Source organism: Brachyistius frenatus, unplaced genomic scaffold, assembly GCF_029030835.1.
Source record: "Brachyistius frenatus isolate BFR_SWC_R1_liver_20210118 unplaced genomic scaffold, ASM2903083v1 Contig_51, whole genome shotgun sequence".
NCBI classification, from domain to species: domain Eukaryota; kingdom Metazoa; phylum Chordata; class Actinopteri; family Embiotocidae; genus Brachyistius; species Brachyistius frenatus.
In genome coordinates this window covers 2,580,078-2,599,100 of record NW_027210650.1, presented here as the reverse complement: position 1 = coordinate 2,599,100, position 19,023 = coordinate 2,580,078, and the positions used below count along the sequence as shown (strand labels likewise).

The window sequence follows — 19,023 nt, the reverse complement described above, 5'->3', positions numbered from 1 at the left end:
GCTAAAGTCGCTTCTTCTCATTCGTTTTTTTGGCCGTCCTTTGAAAAACAATCCCGTTCCGGTGTGTCTGTTTGATTGACAGGCCTGTGGTGCAGTCAGGTTACGGCTATCGGTGGGCGGGACGTAGTATCGGCGGGTTTCCAATCAGATCGAGTCAGATCCACCGCTCGCTCCGCCGGCTCGCCCAAATATGGTCACGACCGGCTCCAAACCGTTGGAAAACAGCAAGACGGCGCCGGCCAAAATCCAAACTTGAGGCTTCATAACGGCCGTTCAAAAATGGGTGACGTCACTGTTGGTCGCCGCTCGGTTGATACCGGCACATTCATTCTAATTGGTTGCTTGGATTTGTTGATCACGATTAAAAGATGAAATAGCGCCAGTGCAGAAAAGGCGGCAGAGGTGAGCTTCGATTCAGCAGGTGGGGTTCGGGGTTCGGGACCTCTGCTCACGCAATGCGCCAGATGTTTTTTCCCGTCATAGAGCTTCTCCATTATTTCAGCCTCTGTGCACGACTGCTCTGTGAGGCTTTGTCGGAGGAATATCAGAGCAAAACAGAAGTGACATCAAACAGGGGGCAGCTCCCTCGTGCACCTCGCTGGAGGGGAAGCTTGGACGTCTTGCGCAATATGGAAGGGCTGAAGGGCGGCCCTCACGGCAGCACCGGGCCCCATGCCAGAGGAAGGCACTCCACATGCTGGCTACACGTACATGTATGCAAACACACACACACACACACACACACACACACACACACACACACACACACACACACACACACACACACACACACACACACACACACTCACTTGAGCACAGATTTTAAAAAAACATACACGCAGACAGAATCACACACACGGGCATGGCAGAAACTTGAATAATGCCATCAGAGATATCCTAATGATATCGGAGGGCAGAGTGTGCGGGCTCGCTTTGATCTTCCCTCTCTTTCCCTCCTCATCCCTCAAAGCTTGTTACAAAGAAAGAAGCTGAGCGAAGCAGAAAGAGAACAAAAAAAAGTGAAAGAGTGAGAGTGGAAGAACCGCCAACCACCATTAAAAAAAAAAAAAACAAGAAGAAGAGGGATGGGATAGAATGGAGGCTTGAGGCCCAAAAAAAAAAAAAAAAAAAAAAGTCAAACAGGTTATTCTTGCCTGGCTGTACCTGCAGAGGAGGCAGCAGACAGTTGACAGCCCACCGCTCTCACAGCTGCCCCCTCGAGCTCCGGCTGAACAACGGGGATGGATTTGGCCGGAGTCGCGGCTGCAGTCCGACAGATTCTTTCTTCGAGCGGCCAAAGATAAATACAGCGTGTCTGTCTGGTGTGTCAGTCCAGCTGATAGCTGCCGGCATTAACCCCGCGCCTCCCCTACATCTGCCTCCCGTAACAGACTCGGAGAGGTAGTTTCTGATCACGGCTGTCTGTCAAATTTCAAAGCCCTCTCTCCCGGTGATAACAGAGGGAAAAGAAATTCTGCCAGTCAGTCAGAGAGAGAACGGCGTGAAACGGAGGAGTCCCGCCGGAGCGCCGTTAGTTCGAGATCACACAACTTGTTTGTGTTTGTCAGTCGGTACATCATTGTGGTGAACCGCCGTGACGACGTGTTACGGACTAGCGGGCAAATCTGACTCCGACGGTCGTGCAGATAGATTTTTGGGGGGAATCTGACAAGGCCCGGTTGGGTCGGACGATTAGGGCCCGTGTGTGCCTGCGCCTGAGGGGCGAGGCAGCAGCTGCAGAGGCCCGAGGAATAACAAGTTGGGAGGAACCAGGACGCTGCATCTAAAGACGCATTCGGAGCAAACTGTCAGACTTTCTTGAGAGGAACGACCCCCCAGAGAGTCCCCCCGCCCCTCCGCCCCACCCCTCCCCAAGAACTAAACAGGTTCTAAAGCCTTTTGCAGCTTGCATTCACACCGCTAACAGGAACTCTGAAGGGACGTAGCGCGGTGTAAACATTTTTGGATGTTTCTCTTCGTCGAATGGAAGTCACGCTGTACTCCCTCTGATGCGTGCAGGCTAATTACAGCCTGGACCTCGTCGTCGGCCCATTTCTCGGCCTCCATTTGAAACTCTTACCACCGCCGATGTAAACAACTTCGTTCGTAGCTGTAGTTTACCGTTAGCTCGCTGTTTACACCGTGTTGTCAACATGGCGGTTGCCTGGGCCTCCTGTGTTCGGCCAATCGCGGTGCACTTACATCAGCGCAGCTCCTATTGCGATTGGAAAAGTACCTGTCCACGGGTAGGAGCTGAAAAAGTCCCACAAAACGGAGTTATAGGAACTTAAAAGCCACACGAAAAAAGGGGGAACTCCCACTGATGTTAAGACCGGAACACAGTTCCTGCGGTCCTTAAACACCTTCTTTTTTTCTTGGGTAAAGTCACATGATGCCATATGTGTGATTGTCATTTCCAACACAAAGTTCCTATTAAGACTTACTGCATATAGCTGAGATATTTCACCTCGCAATTAGCCTTTATTATGATCCCAAACTATTCAGTCCAATTATATATATACATAAACATAAAAAATATCAATGATGTTCCAGAAAGCAGCTTCTTTTCTACGTAGAACATTTATGCAAACCCAACTCTTTGTGCTATATATCGATCTAAAATGATTTAAAAAAAAAAAAATTTAAATTAAAAAAAAAAAACAGAAAAAAAAGCTTGATTTCCAAAATGTCGGCGTGTTAATTTAAGGCTTGCCAAAACAATCAATTCCAAAAAAGGGCCACACCAGCAGGCTGCTCTTGAATTACACACGTTCAACAAAAAGAAATGGGTTTTTGCATTTTTCTCATTACTCTGCCCCTGTGAGTGTGTCCCTTGTTTCATGATCAAGACAGTGTTGCCTGTCTTGCTCAGCTCCATACAAACGACATTCATGTGTGATAGGTGTCGATGCATAGGGTGTGGGGGTGTGGGGGAGGGGAAAGGGGCGGGGGGGGGGGGGGTCTTTAGCATGCAGTGCTCTGCCTCTGTGTGTGTTTGTTTAAGTAGATAGTGTTTGCAAGAATAAGCCTCGCAGCATGAAGGTAGCCTTTTTTCATGCAGGGGAATATGCTTGTTTGTGTGTGTGTGTGTGTGTGTGTGTGTGTGTGTGTGTGTGTGTGTGTGTGTGTGTGTGTGTGTGTGTGTGTGTGTGTGTGTGTGTGTGTGTGTGTGTGTGTGTGTGTGTGTGTGTGTGAAAACCACAGGGGGATGAGGTTATGGCGGACCTGTGCGTAGATTGTGTTGTGTTCTGCAACTTCCTGAAGGAATGAAAGAAGTAATTGGCCATCACACAAAACCTTTCACAGTTGCGTCTTCACGGCTTCTCTGACTGTGTTTTGTTTTTTTGTTGTTGTTTTTTTTAAAGAGAACTGATTACACGTCACACTTCTTTTCCGCCTTTGTTGTCGGACTATGTAAGCCAACCGATCCTGGAACACACGTCTATGCAGCCCCCTGCAGCAATCCCCACCTCATTCACTCCCCTCGACCAACACACGGGCTCACTCTGTCTCTTCTGTATAAAGTAATCACAGGTAACAAGAGTATAAATGAACAACATTCTGCACATAATGATGTTTAATTTCACGTAATGATGTTTTATGTTGTCCGTGTCGCCGAGCACCTACATGCGCACATAAACCCTGTTGTAGGACCTTTGTGCTCATAATGTCTGCAGTGTGGAGCACCAAAATGAAACCTACTGCTCGTGTTTAGCCGTGTGATTTACAGGAAAATGAGACTGAAAGTCAAAACATACAAATAAGGAAAAAGAACATGTTTGGGGTTAGGAAACAAACAAACAAAAAAATAAAACAATGATGTTACCTACAGGAGTCGAACCTCTGCTTTCCACATGGCGGTCCTTGATTCATGCCACCAAGACACCCCTCCAACCTCCTAATACCACTGAAAAATGTCCTTCCTGACGTGACATTTACGTGCGTGCAAGTTTTTTTTTTACAAAACGTCAAACTGTCACTCCTAGAGAGGCCAAAGCGAGGCTCAGAGAGTCTGTTTCAGCTGTGCACGCCGGGATTTCTGGCAAGGACAAAATCTGCTACCCAACAACAGGGAGGTCGACCAATCACATGCGCTCGAAGCAAATATAACCAATCGAGTTAAGGATTTTCAGGAACTACGTCTCGTCAGGAGTCCATGTTTTAACAGAGAAACGGTAAGACAGGGTAACAACAGACACATTCAGTTGAATTCTTTGTGTGTCATCTTTTTGCGGTGTCACACAATTTTAACTTTGGATGATGAATGAGTGGTTGACCGTCTGGTATTTCCTGCCCATCTCCAGTCTTTCCATTAGTCATCACGTCTGTTGTAACTACACACCCACCGCTGCCACCCCCTCCTACCGGCCACAAAGAACAAACAATGTCAAAAACACTCATTAACTTCTGTTTAAATAAAGCCGCACACCGAGTATAAATATTTAAAAGACAAAGCTGGAATTTAAAAATGTGACCATATAAATACCCACAGCAGTCATTGAAGTCTCCAGAGGTTTCATGAGCAGTCTCTTGTTTTACCGATGTCCTCAAATCTTTTACAAAGCTGAATTCGACTCTTTTATTGTGTTCAAAGAAACTACAATTATGGTCTGTGATCTTGGATCCGACAAAGCTGGTGGATTGTACGTAAACTCAAGCCGGTGAGGTTGGTGGTCGGGTTGACTGTGACACAAGAGCAGCTTCGGAGATCCTTAAGTTTGGTCATTTTACGAGAGGTTTCAAGATTTTCTGCCGGGAAGGAAGGAAGATTTAGAAAAAGGTAGCGATGCCGGCCGAAACGCCGGGCCGGCGCTTCCTTCCTCTGTCACCGGTTTGTACTGTCTTCCAAGATGGCAGTATAATAGGCAGCAGGTCCATTCCACCAGACAGTTGAGCGCTGTGAGAAACAGATACACAAATTTAAGCTACAGTTTTGAGTAAAAGGTCTCCAGCTTCGCCTCCAAATCCCCCCCCCCCCCTTTAGCTGTCACATAATGGCTGCAGTGATGTACTGCGATGCCTGCCGAGCGTTCGGTCGTTATCTGTCGCTGTAACGGTAACAATAGGGCCCCCTTCTCCTTCATATGCCACTCTCACCGGAGTAAAACACAGCGGGGTCGTCTTTTACAAGCGTCGCACTCATTCCGCACAACGCTTTCCCTGCAGTTGAAAGCTTGACACTCTATAAACACAATATACGGAGGGAGAAAATGAAGAGAACGCCATAATAAGCGATGGAGTTGGAGGGGGCGGGGGACGGCACCCTTGAACACAGCAATTAATCAATTAGTCGGAGTGAATCAATACTCCCCGCCCAGCTTGGCAGGCTGACAGCACTCAGGTGTAATTAAAATTGTAGCTATTGACAAATCAAGATGGATGGAGCACTTCTTTCCTGTCCTGCTCGGCTGAGAGAGAGCGAGAGCGGTGAATGCGTGCGCGTTTGCGCGGGCGAGTTTCGCCTCTGCGAGCGTGCGGCGAGGCTACCTGCAAGCGACCTTGAGCCGAGGTCAAGCGGCAGTAACGCCGCGGGTCAAAGCCCGGCGCCCAAAGATCCATCTCACTCCGTCACCTTCCATTATCGTTGGGTTATTCCCATTAAGTCTACAGCTAAGAGTGTTAAGTGATTTGGTCATGTGTGAAGTGTATCCAAGCGAACGATGATCAAGATGTTAATCTGCATTCGGGTAGCTGTTCGACTGTAATGTGTAAAAAGAAGAGCTGCGAAAGCGCGCGGTTCTCTCAAAGAGGGGGGGGGGGTACCGCTCTTCCACCTTAAAGAGTCGTATAAAGGCGGCATCTCAATTAGCAGGTGATATCAGATCCTAAACCAACGAATAGAAAGCAGTAGGGGAGCTGGATGTGGTGATGGATGAGCAGCTGGTTGGGGAAGCGATCACGAGCTCGTCTGACTTCCAAGGGATAAAAATGTCAGACAAAGTTTCAAATAAAAAGGCTTTGATTAGCCTCCGGTTAATTAGTAATGCTGCCATCACCCCTCCCCCCCCACCCGCCCTTCACCCCCTCCCCTCTGTGTGTCGCTCTATTTATGAGGTACATCTGCTAACAAAAAAAAAAAAAGAAACTCATTGGAACAGTGCTTGGTGTTTACATGAGGCTTGGCAGGAGTCAAAAAGAACTCTTCAAAAGCAATATCATAGGCGTCCATGATCAATGCACAAACACCAGCAGAGAACATTCTGTTTTTTCAGAGATGTGAAACGTCTCTATTGAGGCGACCGTGCCTTTAATTCTCTCGAGTCCGGCTCTTGAGAATCTGACAAGGACAAGAACAGGAAAATAAGAACAATCTTGCATTAATTTAAGCACAGTTCTCAAAGCGGTGCCACCGAAAGCAGTCATTTATTGTTCTGTTAAAAGGTGGCGGAAATATTGCCCCCCCCCACCCCCCTCACACACACACACACACACACACACACACACACACACACACACACACACACACACACACACACACACACACACACACACACACACAGCCGAGGAGACGTCGGATCGTTGCGTTCGCCCGTTTGTACCTCTCAATCAGTTCAAAGTGTGTATATTCATTAGCTTATTAACACACACACAACAACAAAAACGAGATAATCTAACAACTGCGGAGGAAGGGATGCATCATTTAGTACACCCTCTTTTAAAAGCTTCAGAAAAGAAATCCAGTAATTGTCAGCAGTATGAAAAATTCAAACAGCGCCTCTTGTGCCGTCTACTCCACTGACAAGTGCAAAGAAATGGGGCTGGAAGATCAAAAGATGCACAAAATTGTATGAACGGTAACATCTCAAACTCTGATGCCTGCTTGGTTCATTTTTACAGGCGTTCTTGCTAAAACTTTGCTTTCCTGCGTATTCACACTATTTAAGAATCATCCACCTACTCTCGCCCTTCCTCATCTTCAATATATATCCTGCTTATCTCGGGAATACAGCGAGATCATGTGGATTTGAAGACAATCTATTCGTCAGTGTGTCAACAGGCTCGAACAAATGGTGCACACTATTCAATTTCCAATCGACAGTTGACCTTTCCCAGGCAGAAATCAGGACTTTTAAAAACCCAAGCCAAGTTATCAAAACTTACTACCGAATGACAAATACCAGCCAGTATCAGAGCAATTTGGTCTGAATATTAGAAGTATTGAAATTCGGCAGAACAACCCTATAGAGGCAAGTTCCTTGAGATCGTTCGCATATTTCCGTTGAATGTAAACAATCATTTTCACGCTGCTCCAATCCTACATAAAAATGATTGCTTGACTGCAAATGCATCACAGACGTTACGCTTCGGAGAGTCGTTAGGTTTTTGTCATCAAATTCGGCCAATTGATAAAAAAATTAAAAAATTAAAAAAAGTGTGTAAAATAGTCGGCTAGCAGATTATAGGCGTCGGATGCTTCCGTGTAAAGGATGTCGGCCGAGATCACTTCTGCCGTGACTGCCTTACCTGGGGAATTACAGAACCTCTGGTACCGAAAGGTTACGGCGCCACAACGGGTAAACATATTCAAATGTCATTAGACAATTGAATCCAAAAACATATCCTCTGAAAATAGAAAGCCCATTCAACCCCAAAAATGAATAAACATGATCATTCGTTCCATAATGTGTGAGTAATAGCTCATAACAGCAAGGTTATCCTCCGAATGCATCTGGAAGCGGAAAAAGTCGCACGTTCTAATAGTTCTCTTCATTCCGCGTTATTATTATGTAAAGCATAAAATGTGTTCTCTCATCAAATCAAAGCACCCTACAAATCAAAGTTAAGGCAATTACAATCTTATTCCACCCTTTCAAATGGCAACAGCTGTTTCCCTTGGTCAAAATTGCAGCATAATTGCACACGGTAGCATATGGTTATGGCTGATTAATCCAACTGGGGGTGAAGGCCCCATTATTCCTGCATGGGATGGGTAAATAGGCAGCGGATCCGAGTGCCGGGTAGACGGGTAATGAAATGGCGAAAAAGGGAATGGGCCTTTGATGAGATGTCTGTTAAAGATGGCGTGATTGTCAGAATCGATTCAGACCCTCCAATATCCCTATCCAAGCAATTAAATGGATCTGCTCGTCATTCGGCTTCTCCGAGACAGAAACATGCCGGTGGTGCAAAGCTAGAACTAGGAAACAAGAGCAGTTTAGCCTGAATGCCTTTTCATTTACAAAATATCTCGAAGCATTTATAACTTAATGCCCCATCATGAAGTCTATGAACTGGAAATGCAGCTTTCCCGCCGCCGCCTCCTCCTCATTTTGCTCATCCAGCGGCGCCGGGACATTGTTATGGCTCTGAGGGGAGCTCGGTGTGTGACAGCGTGTCAAAGTTTGCGATAGTTAGGACTGCTTACCGGTCTGTAGGCTCATACCGGCCACCACTTGTATACAAGACGCACAGCCACAAGCACGCGCGCACACACACACACACACACACACACACACACACACGCACACACACCTTATATACGCATGCAACTCCACTGTGCACCTGCAGACACTCGCGCTCACACAAAACACCTACCCCGGGGCGGTGGGGGGGCAGCAATTACTGGGTTCAGAGGTGGTTTCTCGAGCCCCCCCCCTTCACCCCCAGCCAATCTGAGCGCATTTCAATTGTGAACACACGAGGATCCACATGAGAGAGTTGGGTTTGGGGGGGCCTCCCGAAGCCAGTGTCACTCCGAGGTCCGCTCTCATTTCCATCTAGCCGGATGAGGGGAGGATGATGGTAAACAGGCCTTGACTTTGGCTCCCCTCCCGCCTGCGGCAGCATGCATAATGGCCCTCTTAAATAGCGAGAGAAAAGTTCAAGTCCATAATCACATCCGTACCTCTCGCTTATTATTGCGCTGCGGTCATTTCGGAGCCCGGTTTGAAGGACATGTGCAGGAGCAGATCTGAGGCACTGAATCTGATCAAAAAAAAATTTTTTTTTTTAAAGTACAGAAGGCCCCCAGATGCTAATTTGGGAGGCTGTAAGACTGCAGAACTGTGGGTTAACTTGCCTCAGCAAATATGGAAACGCAGCGATACGCTTCCACCACGGTGATATTAAAACAAGGTGGAATGTGCTCCCCCTGAATCCCTCAATCCATTCTCAGCGCGAAAAAAAAGCTGCTACACTCCCGAGCTTTTATTGTTGCAACTCGCACTCAGTAGATCGAAAAAAAAAAAAGGAGCAGAAGCTTCAAAAGGGAAAAAAAAAAAAAAAACAAAAAAACGCTGCAGCGTTCCTACTGAAAGCCAAGTACGATGAACATGTAAGCTATCGGCGCTCTCCTCACTGTGCATCAAAGGCTAAATGCTAACACCTGTAAATAAAGGTGCACCAACGCACAGGTTTAACAAATGCACAGAAATGTAAGACCCTCGTGTACATTCAAAGCGTATTGTACAAGTAAACGTGCTCTCATTAAAAACACAGGCCACAAATTGAGCAATCGTTTCTGGGGAGGTAATCCAGTTTGCCCTTTTGCAATGTGAAATGATCAAAGGAGCTGTGTAAGACTATGTCACAGTAAAAAAAAAAATATTATTATTATTTTTTTTTTAATTAAAAAAAAAAAAAAAGACAATCAGGACTAGCGGTTTAATCCAGTTCACTCACAGTCCCAATTAGGAAAAATGGCTGAACAAAGACATCAGCTCGTCACTACTAAAGCCAAACGAGAGTGGGTTCTCTGTTGGTTTTTTTGCTTGTTTTAATTGACAACAACTCCAAATTGTTTTCAGCCCCGCAGGTCGTTCGGCGCTGACCCTTTGCCCGTCTCAGTGTAGAGTGACAATTCCCAGCTGGACCAGGGTGGCCTCTTTTCCCAGTTCCAGAGCCCAAATTAATAGCCATGCAAATACAAATAGGACAGCGCTGGCAAACACTAACCGGACTCCTTTGTGCCGCGTTCCAAGGCAGCGGGCAACATGACAGGGGCTTAAAAAGAGACTATTTGTGAGTAAGGACTGCCGCATCTTCGCCCCCAGCGTGACGCTTCGTTTTCTGATCAAACTGTCTGAGCTGCATGGCACTTCGGGTGGGGAGGGGGGAAGAAAAAAAGAAAAGAAGAAACAGTACAATCCTAAATCTTTTAAATCAAATTGTCATTTATTGAGGTCACTTAACTGGCATTTCAAAAGAGCAGGACTGGCTGAAATTTCAGGGATTAAACTTTGTAAAACTGAGAAAGAGAAATGAAAAGTGGCCGGCATGCCAATGAGGGAATTTAAGAAGCAAATGTAGTCCCTGAAAAAGATAGCTGTGAAATGGTATTGATTATGCCTCGGCATTGTTACCTAGCAGCACCCTCTGAGGAGCGAGCCCATGCCGTTGGCACCACTTTTATGCCATCTCGCTCCAAGTTAGGCTGACCTTATCTTCACCTGCTGCATTAAAGTATTAAAGCCCGGGTGGGATTTTCGGTTTTAGAGCCACGAAATCCAAAGTCCTTCCAAAAAGCCTGAATATCCGAAAAACAGTCGCTTTCGGGTGAGTTCAAGGGAATGTTTTTAAGCCTTTTATGCTCGTCTGTATCAACGCATCCACTGCACGGAGGCATGTTATTTCTAGTCGGGTTTTTAGGAGTTCTGTAGTCGTACAGCCACAAGTGTATAATCAGCCTGTCGACGCACTGAGCGGAGCGCTCGGTGGGGTACCGACACAGGGAAGGTGGCCGTGTCCCGCTAGCTCCCTCAGCGGGCGCTCGGACCGAGATCGGCCCGGCGACGGTTGATGGTGGCGGGAGCGTCATCGGGGAGCTCTTTTTCTTCAAGTCACAGTGAGACATCGACGAGGCGGGCAGTCGAGCAACAGGACAAACATGGTCACCTCCTGCTCCAAAGCCCTCGGTAATAGCAGAGATGGCGCCGGCCAGGTGCCGAACTCGAGGCGTCACAACGGCCGTTCACAAAAACCGGCGGGCGACGTCGCTGCCGGTCCGCCGCGGTCGGACAAATAACCGGAGCTTGTTTACGGTCGCGCGCATCTGTGACTGCACTGCAAGACGCGTTGCAATGTATCCGCAGGAGGAGGGTGTGAAAAGTGCTGAGCTGTGTTTATGGCCATCAGTAGGTGAGAAGTTCACTAATAGACTTCTTCAGATTGGTTCCAAAGATCCGGGCGGCGGCGCCTCCGGCCAGAACCAAGCTGGACAGGGAATAAACACGAGGAGTGGAATTAAGAAGCATGAATGAAGGAACGTGTCAGGTCATGTAGATGAATATTAATGTATCTAAATAAGGATATCACCGAAAATGTGTCAATCTGTCACCGCCGCCACCTCCACCTCCTCCTCCTCCTCCTCCTCCTCCTCACACTCACACATTGATGCTGGTGTTCTGACACTTCTATATTCTCAATAATTCGTAAACACAAATGTCCACTCTTGTCTAAAAGCTATATTCTTTGACGTAACGCGTGATAAACTGAGGACAGTACGTGACGTTTACTGACTTATTGCAGGTTTCTGTTTTTATTTCTGTTATGGCGTTGTCATGTGCGAGGCCATTAGCATGCTCTTGGTCTAATTTGGGTGTTTTTTTTTCCCCCCCGTGAGAGTGTGCCGACAGAGTCCCACTTAGAAACAGCTTCTTGGACTGACTGCTATTGCGAAACCGGGGGGGGGAGATCAATAAACACAGTCCCACTCCAAAAAGCTCTGGAAGTGCTTTCCAGAAAGAAAACCAAAAGGTCTTTGAGCTACAACTCTCTCTCTGTCTCCGTCTCCGTCTCGCCACCACCACAGACCTTGAGTAGGAAGTTTTGTTTTATTGAACGTAGCGCAGTGAAACTTGAGACATCCCTCAGAGAAATCTATCAGTGGACTTTGACCGTGAGTTTTCTTGCCAGCCCTGAATACTAAAAGCGATACGTTGTGACCTTTTTGCCAAAGTGCTGGCTGCGGGGATCTAGGACAGCAGCACTTTTTTTTTTTTTTTTCTTGTTCTTCTTCATCTTCTTCATCTTCTTCGTCATCGTCTTCTTTTTGGAAAAATCATTTCACAGGGCACAGCTGCTACAAAGAAACAGCGATCCCCAGTCTGTCAATTAAGATGAGTGACAAATCAGGACATTTGTAGTCTGGAGACATGCTCTCGACCCCTCTGTCGCCACAAATCATTCGCACGCCCATCTCAATCTCTTCGCTTTCTACGTTTTACCGAATCCCGTCAGGACAATTTCAAATAATCCTAAAAAATAAAAAGTAAAAAAAAATAAAGAGCACTTGTATCTGCTGCCGAATAAAAAGTGTGACTCATCAAAAGACCAAAGGTTGCTTTGAAGGGGAACAGAAAAATGATCAATAATCTCGATTTTGAAGTGTCTTTTCATCTGAATACACACTTCTTCAGACGGCTGACGTCTGCGTTGCACCTCTGAAGGGATTTGGCTTCTCGAGCGTACACGCAGAAGACGACGCGTTACATCAAGGAAACAAACGATGAAAACCTGAACAACACAACAATCTAATACTGCCACTCGCAACTGCGGCTTCGACCTCGTCATCTGAAAGCCATCGACTCGGCTTGTTGAAAACGTCCGCGGCACGTCTCTGATTGTGCGGCCTATTTGGTCGCCTGTGCTAAGAACACGTCCAATTTGACTTTTTCTTCTTGAAGCGGCCGAGAAGGTTCGCTCCAAACTGTGTTCCAAGCGTTTCCTTCCAGTCGCACAATTTCCATCCAATCTCCAAACAGATTTAGAAAGATGGAGACGCCATCCTTGACTTCTATTATCGTGTCGAGGCCCGTGTCCAACACAATAAGCTAAAAACAGACCGCCGCTACGCAAACGTGGTGTGCGTCCTCGCCACACAAACGGCATGAAATAGCCGATTTCCATGCGAGCGGCGACACACACACACACACACACACACACACACACACACAGTCATAACCACAGTTATGGATGTTAATCTGAGCACCACGCCTCTGACAGAATGAAGTCCTCAAGTCCCTATAAAGCTCCTGAAGTGGCGCTGTAGTCAAGTCAGCCTAATCTGTGAGATGTAGAAGTATGTATGCCAAACATGACATTCCAATAGAGTCCTCCCCCGCCGCTGCCAGATCCAAAATAGACGTGTTAGAAATGACAAAAGCAGCAGGCGAGCCCAGCATTGTCTCGGCATGACCTCAGTAAATGAATGGGAATGAACAGTGGGACATGACGAACGGCTCTTATAACTGTCACTTTAAACAAAATATCCAGGGCAAGTTTGGAGGATGGCTTTTTTAAACTCGATTTAAGGGAGATGGGGAAAAAAAAAAAAAAAAAGAAGAGTGTGCGCTCATGTGTCAGCATTTAAATAAAAAAAAAACAGGGTGTTAAAGGGTCTTTGGTCGGAACACAGACGGCTGTTGACAGAGCAAATGCACATATTCTAGCCATCAGTCAGGTACTTATGAAGTTTATTTATCTACATTGAGACTTTTTCCTCTTTTCTCTGCTGCGCGCAAATGCTGATGAATGACAATAACCAAAATAAAAGAACAGAAGATCGTCCCCCTCTCCGCTCACCAAGCCCAAAAAGCAAAGACTTCACAGCGCCCCGGTCTGATGAAGGCTGCTTTCTCCCGTCGTTAAAAAGCTGTTTCGGTGGACTGGTCATTAAAAATGTGGCAAGCAGTAGCTGACATGTCCATCCAGAGGCACGCTACTCGCCTCATCATGTTCTTTAATCATCGGGTTGGAAAGAGAGAGCGGCCCACACCGGGGTCACTTTCAATGAGCCGCGCTCCGAAACGGTCTGAAGAGAGTCCAATTAATTCCTACATTTTCTGACCCAGGAGCGACTACGTAATGGGGCGCTGCTGGATGGACGGAGCACGGAGGGTAAGGGGGGGGGGGGAGTGATTGGCAGCCTTCATCCCCAGCATGCACAGTCACAGGAGTGCGTGTTGCCTTATGAACCCATCTGAAAATATAAAAAGGCGGAAAAAAAACAAAAACAAGGGCAAAGCCTTCTCCCCGGGCCACCGCTGTAAATAATGGGTTTCTTATTTAACTTGCTTGGTTAAATAAGCATTGGGGGATTGTGGGGGGGGGGGGGGGTACTGGGGGGGCCAAGCTCTCAGAATCAGATGCAGATACAGCCGGAGAGAGAGAGAGAGGAAACAACAATGTCAGGATTCTTAATCCCGGGGACACGCGAGTTATCAATCTCCTGTAAATGTCAGGCGTTAAGATATGCCCTCACGAATGATGGATATCTGCCTCGTTTGTCCCCCCCCCACCTCCACATCTTTTCGACATCGCATTATTGAGTGACCCCCACAGAGGGCTTACAGTCTATATCTCCAGAGGTAATACTCTCTGCTCGCAGCGGCAGCAACACCTGAATCCATAACCGAGTGTAGCGGGAGAGGGAGGCGAGGAGTCTGGGAGTGTCAATCAAGAGTACGTACTGATAGCTCCAAAACAAGTGAACATGCCCATGAATGACGGGTCAAACATACGGAGAGGTTTGTACAGCCTGTGATGCGAAAGCGTGTGAAAGAGTGAAGACGGCCCCTCAGTTAAGAGATCATCATTCTTCCATTTTCTATAGCAATTAAGATGCACTCTGCTGAGGACCCCCCCAACCCCCCCCCCCCGGAGCCACCTCAAGGACCCCACGGTGCCCAACCCCTGTCCTCACCACTGATATAAACGTACGTTCAAAAACGTCTCCATCAAAGCGACGGTGATGTCTCTCATCCTGATACGTCTCCGACAGACCATTAAGGAGCTTTCCTCCCATAAAAAAAAAAATGGAATCAATGGTGGCATCATCTTGAAAAGACTAAATGTAGCATTAAAACTAACACCTTGAAGGCATGTGTTGGGGGGTGGGGGGGGGGGTGGAGACAGCCTGAGGTTCCAGTACAGCCTCCCTCTCTGCTGGGCACCAGAGACACAGAGATATTACAGGGATCTGGCGGGATTACTGCGATGAGAAGTTGAGTCGTTCTCCAGCTCTGGCTACAACTCATGAAAAACAAAATAATAATAATAATAATAATAATAATAATAATATTTGGCTTAAAATTTGTTTAAAAAAAAAAAAAAAAGGAAAATAAACAAACTGCAAACGGCCACACTTTGGCTGCAGCTCCTCTCTGCTCAATAACTCTCAGAAAACCAATACATTTTTTTTTGTTGCTTTTAATACTTCATGTGCCCCGCGTTCATCGCTTGCACGTCGATATGTACCGAGTTCATGTTGCGGCGCCTTGTTTGCTGCGCGCTTTAAAAAAATAAATAAATAAAATAAAAAGGAGATTCCGGGAGAGAGAGAGAGAGAGAGAGAGAGAGAGAGAGAGATGATTAATTCATTAGGATTTATTAATCAGCTTAACATTCTAACAGCTTGGCGTCTAATGACACGTGTCATTAGGAGCGCTCGTTACATATGTTCACACAATCCGGAGAGGACAGCAAGTTGTAAATATAACGTCGGGTCTTCCGACTCCTTTCAAACTCGAGCGGCATCAAATGCAGAAACATTAACGAGTGTGATCTGAAGTTTGGGATGCGTGTGAAGTTCAGAGGAACACGCGTGTGGAGAAAGTCTCCTTGAAATGTTTGATCAAGGAAATAACAGCAGCGGGGGGGGGGGGGGGGATGCCGGCGCGCGCGTGTGTGTGCGCGCGCGCGATGTGGAGCCTAATGAGGAAATTGGAAGCTATCAAAATCCGAATAATGAAGAAATCACAGGTTTCGATGCCACCGCACCTGAAACGCGTCCACACACAAACAACACAGCGAGGGGGAACCGGGAGACGCCGGTGTTGGGCCTGCGTGATGACTAACCCGCACCGAGCCGGAGCCGGTGCCGGTTAGTCCCCCCCCCCCCCTCCTCCTCCTCCCTCCCCACCCATCTTACCTTGAGCTTGTGTGGAGCGGATGAATAAGGAAAAACATAAAATCCATGTGGCGCGCCACATCGATCTGCTCCAGGAGTCCTCCAACATGGTCCCCAAACCGGGCAGACTGGACGACGACGACGACGACAACAACAACAACAACAACAAGTGCCCGGCGAGATCGAAATAGCGCCCGAGTCCCGGTGGTTGTGCTTCTGCCGCTGGCTCTCTCTCCCCCTCTCTCTCTCTCTCTCTCCGGGTCCGAGACCACTCGAGTCGGCCAAAGCGCACCGACGGCGGGGAGCGCAGGGAAACCGAGCCGCGGGGCGAAATTCGGTCAAACGGTCTGCGCGCGTCTTAACAGTCTTAAAACGTGTTCCGCAACAACAACAACAACAACAACAAAAAACAACAACCAAAAAAAGCCCTCCACCCCCCGTTGGGTTGTTAAATGGTGTTCCCGTGAGAGCCGAAGCAGCGCGCGTGGTCTTTTCCTTTTGAAGAGCCGGGTGCAACTCGAGTCCGATGAATCCAGGTTAAGTCCAGATCTCTCGCTGCACCTGTGAGCAGGCGAAGCTGCGCCTCGGTACTTTTTCACTCACGGCTGAGCGTCCTTGAGATGCCGTTTCTCTTCCCTCTTCTTCTCCCGGTACTTTAAACTTCAACCCTCCCAGCGTCCGAGTGGTTTCAGGGTTTTTTTTTCTTCTTCTTCTTCTCGTCCAGAGCAGAGACTTTTTTTTTTTTTTCCCTCGAATCCCTTTTCCTCTGTCAATGAAGAGGAGCGCCAGATACGGAGCGCGCACACACACTACACCCCCCCTCCCCCGTAAAGTTCCTCCCCACAGCCCCGCTGACAAGGTCGGCGATTCAGTTAGACGAGCGGCACTGAGAGGAAGTTGAGCGGCTCGCGGAGCGGACAAGGAGGGCGGCGGGAGGGAGAAACTTACACGCCGTCACAGTATCATGGTCGGAGCCTGGAGGAGGAGGAGGAGGAGGAGGAGAGCCCGGCTGCCGGTGTGCGTCGGATGAAGACGAGTCCCGGGTTCTTCATGAAGTAACGCTGTGAGCTGCTGTTGGAGCGGCGCAGCGCAGGTTGCCACCACGCGGCCAAGGGCGGAACTACATCCTCCCCAATTTAAAAAAAAAAACACTGGCAAACACAGGATTTTCAGGAGAGGATTTTCTTTGCTTTCCACATGTGAAAAAAGGTGGAATGAATAGGCCTACAGTCCTTTGGAACACGTGTTCTGCTTGTCGTGCCTGTGTTCGTGTGCCTGTATTGACTTTACTGACCTGTTTTTGTATAATTATAAGGATTTATAGTTCAGCTGCATTTTATATTTTTGAGCAGTTGTTTTTTGCAGCACTCTTCTAAGCATGGCTGTATTGTTCTTTTCCTTTATAGCTGAATTCCCCCATGCTTTGTTGAGGTGCGTGACATGAATAGAAAAAAGACACGCATGGCTGTGAAAAGTCTTTTACAGAGCCAGGACTGGAAGTGCTGCATGTTATCTTGTCTGCGTTCTGCCTGTGTGGCAGAAGAATGAGGACAAGGAGGAGGACGGGGTGAGAAAAGACTGATTGGAGGACAGATGGAGGAAGAGAATATAGAGAGAGAGAGGAGAGAGAGAGTGTGTGTGGGGGGGGGGGTTTCGAGAGTGACTGAGCAAATGTTGTTTCCAAAATGACAGTATCAGTAAAGTAGAAGTCGAGGGAGAGAATGAGAGAGCATGACTGAGCAAATGTTCCTGTCTTGAAAATGACAGTGCCTTGCCAGGAGAAAGCAGGAGTGCTTAATGTTTGTAATGTTTTTACAAATGGCGAGGCCCATCTAAGCCACCACAGGGCAGCCAGAAAATAATGCACCATGGTAATAGCTTCTGTTATTTCCCAGCGTGATTTTCAGCGTCCTTTTGGCTCTCTCCCTCTCATCCCAAAATGTGATACCTTGCACAAAAGTTAATAATAGGAGCGTTAACATCAGGGAAACCAAGGGAGGAGTGCTTCCTCGGCCACCCCCAGGGCTGCTCAGGGACCCGATTTAGATTTTTCATAGTACTTACTGTGACTGAACTCAGCAAGAGGGTAATTTAGAAAATCCCTGGACACAGTGTTTTGAGTCACATATTTCTGCACACAAGTGGCAAAGCCATTTGTTTGTGATTTTATTTTTGTTTTTTTCCCCTTCCTCTTTTCCCTGCAGATGCCAACACCGCCAGGTGCTAGGTCCTGGTGTTGTTGAGCAGTGGCTAGCTCTGATCGCAGGTGTTAAGGCAGCTCACTGAAAGCTGTATTCACTTCAGTATGAGACACCCTCATGCTACCTGAACCCTGAGTCAACCACACACACACACACACACACACACACACACACACACACACACACACACACACACACACACACACACACACACACACACACACACACACACACACACACACACACACACACACACACACACACACACACACACACACACAGTAATGATGATTCAGAGTTGTTCAACTGCAATTATTTCAAGTTACTTTTGACTTTTGCCTTCAATATTTATTGGGGGTGGGTGGCCCAAATATAGTATCACAATATTTCCTGGTTCTTCTGAGATAATAAAGTTCTTTACCATCTGAAAATAACGCAGTTTTTATTATTAATTTCAGAACATACAAGTGCAACAAAATAAGTGTTATCGTTTTTTGTTCCAGCCTAAACGTAACAAAAATAAACTATAACATCTAACTTTAACTATCCCTTCAACTATTCAGTAAACACATGTCTCTGTGATCTTTTGTACAGCTGACCTTTTGTAACCAAACAACTTCACACTACTGAACTCGCTGTTTGCAACTAACTCCTCCACCATGGGGTTGCTCTTAAACATGACCTTTGCTGTGTGTAACATACGCAGGATAACAGTGTGACATCATTATATCAGTATGCCAAAATCTTGCCATTATACAACCCAGTAAACCCCAACCATGTCTTTTTTTCCTAATAGTTTAATTTTCCTGTAAATCACATGGCTGTATGCATGCAGTAGGTTTGCTTTTCTATCACTACAGGAAAACATGAAACTGTCACACCGAGTGAGGCCAAAGCGTGGGTATCTCACGTTTTGCTGTAGTGGACCGGCGTGTCTATTTCACGTTTTGCCGTGATACCGCGTTGCATTTTAAC

At 47.1% G+C, this 19,023-nt stretch overlaps 1 protein-coding gene across 7 annotated transcripts in view; it reads right to left on the bottom strand.

Annotated features, from left to right (window-relative positions):
- The window catches only part of sdk2b (sidekick cell adhesion molecule 2b), a 247,209-nt gene extending 230,966 nt beyond the window's left edge, over positions 1-16,243 (bottom strand). For all 7 annotated transcript variants that reach the window (XM_069704629.1, XM_069704632.1, XM_069704630.1 and 4 more), the window contains exon 1: positions 15,869-16,243. In XM_069704629.1, the coding sequence (XP_069560730.1) occupies positions 15,869-15,956 (88 nt within the window). In that variant the 5' untranslated portion in view covers positions 15,957-16,243. The remainder of the gene's footprint in view (positions 1-15,868) is intronic.
- Positions 16,244-19,023: the final 2,780 nt, after the last annotated feature.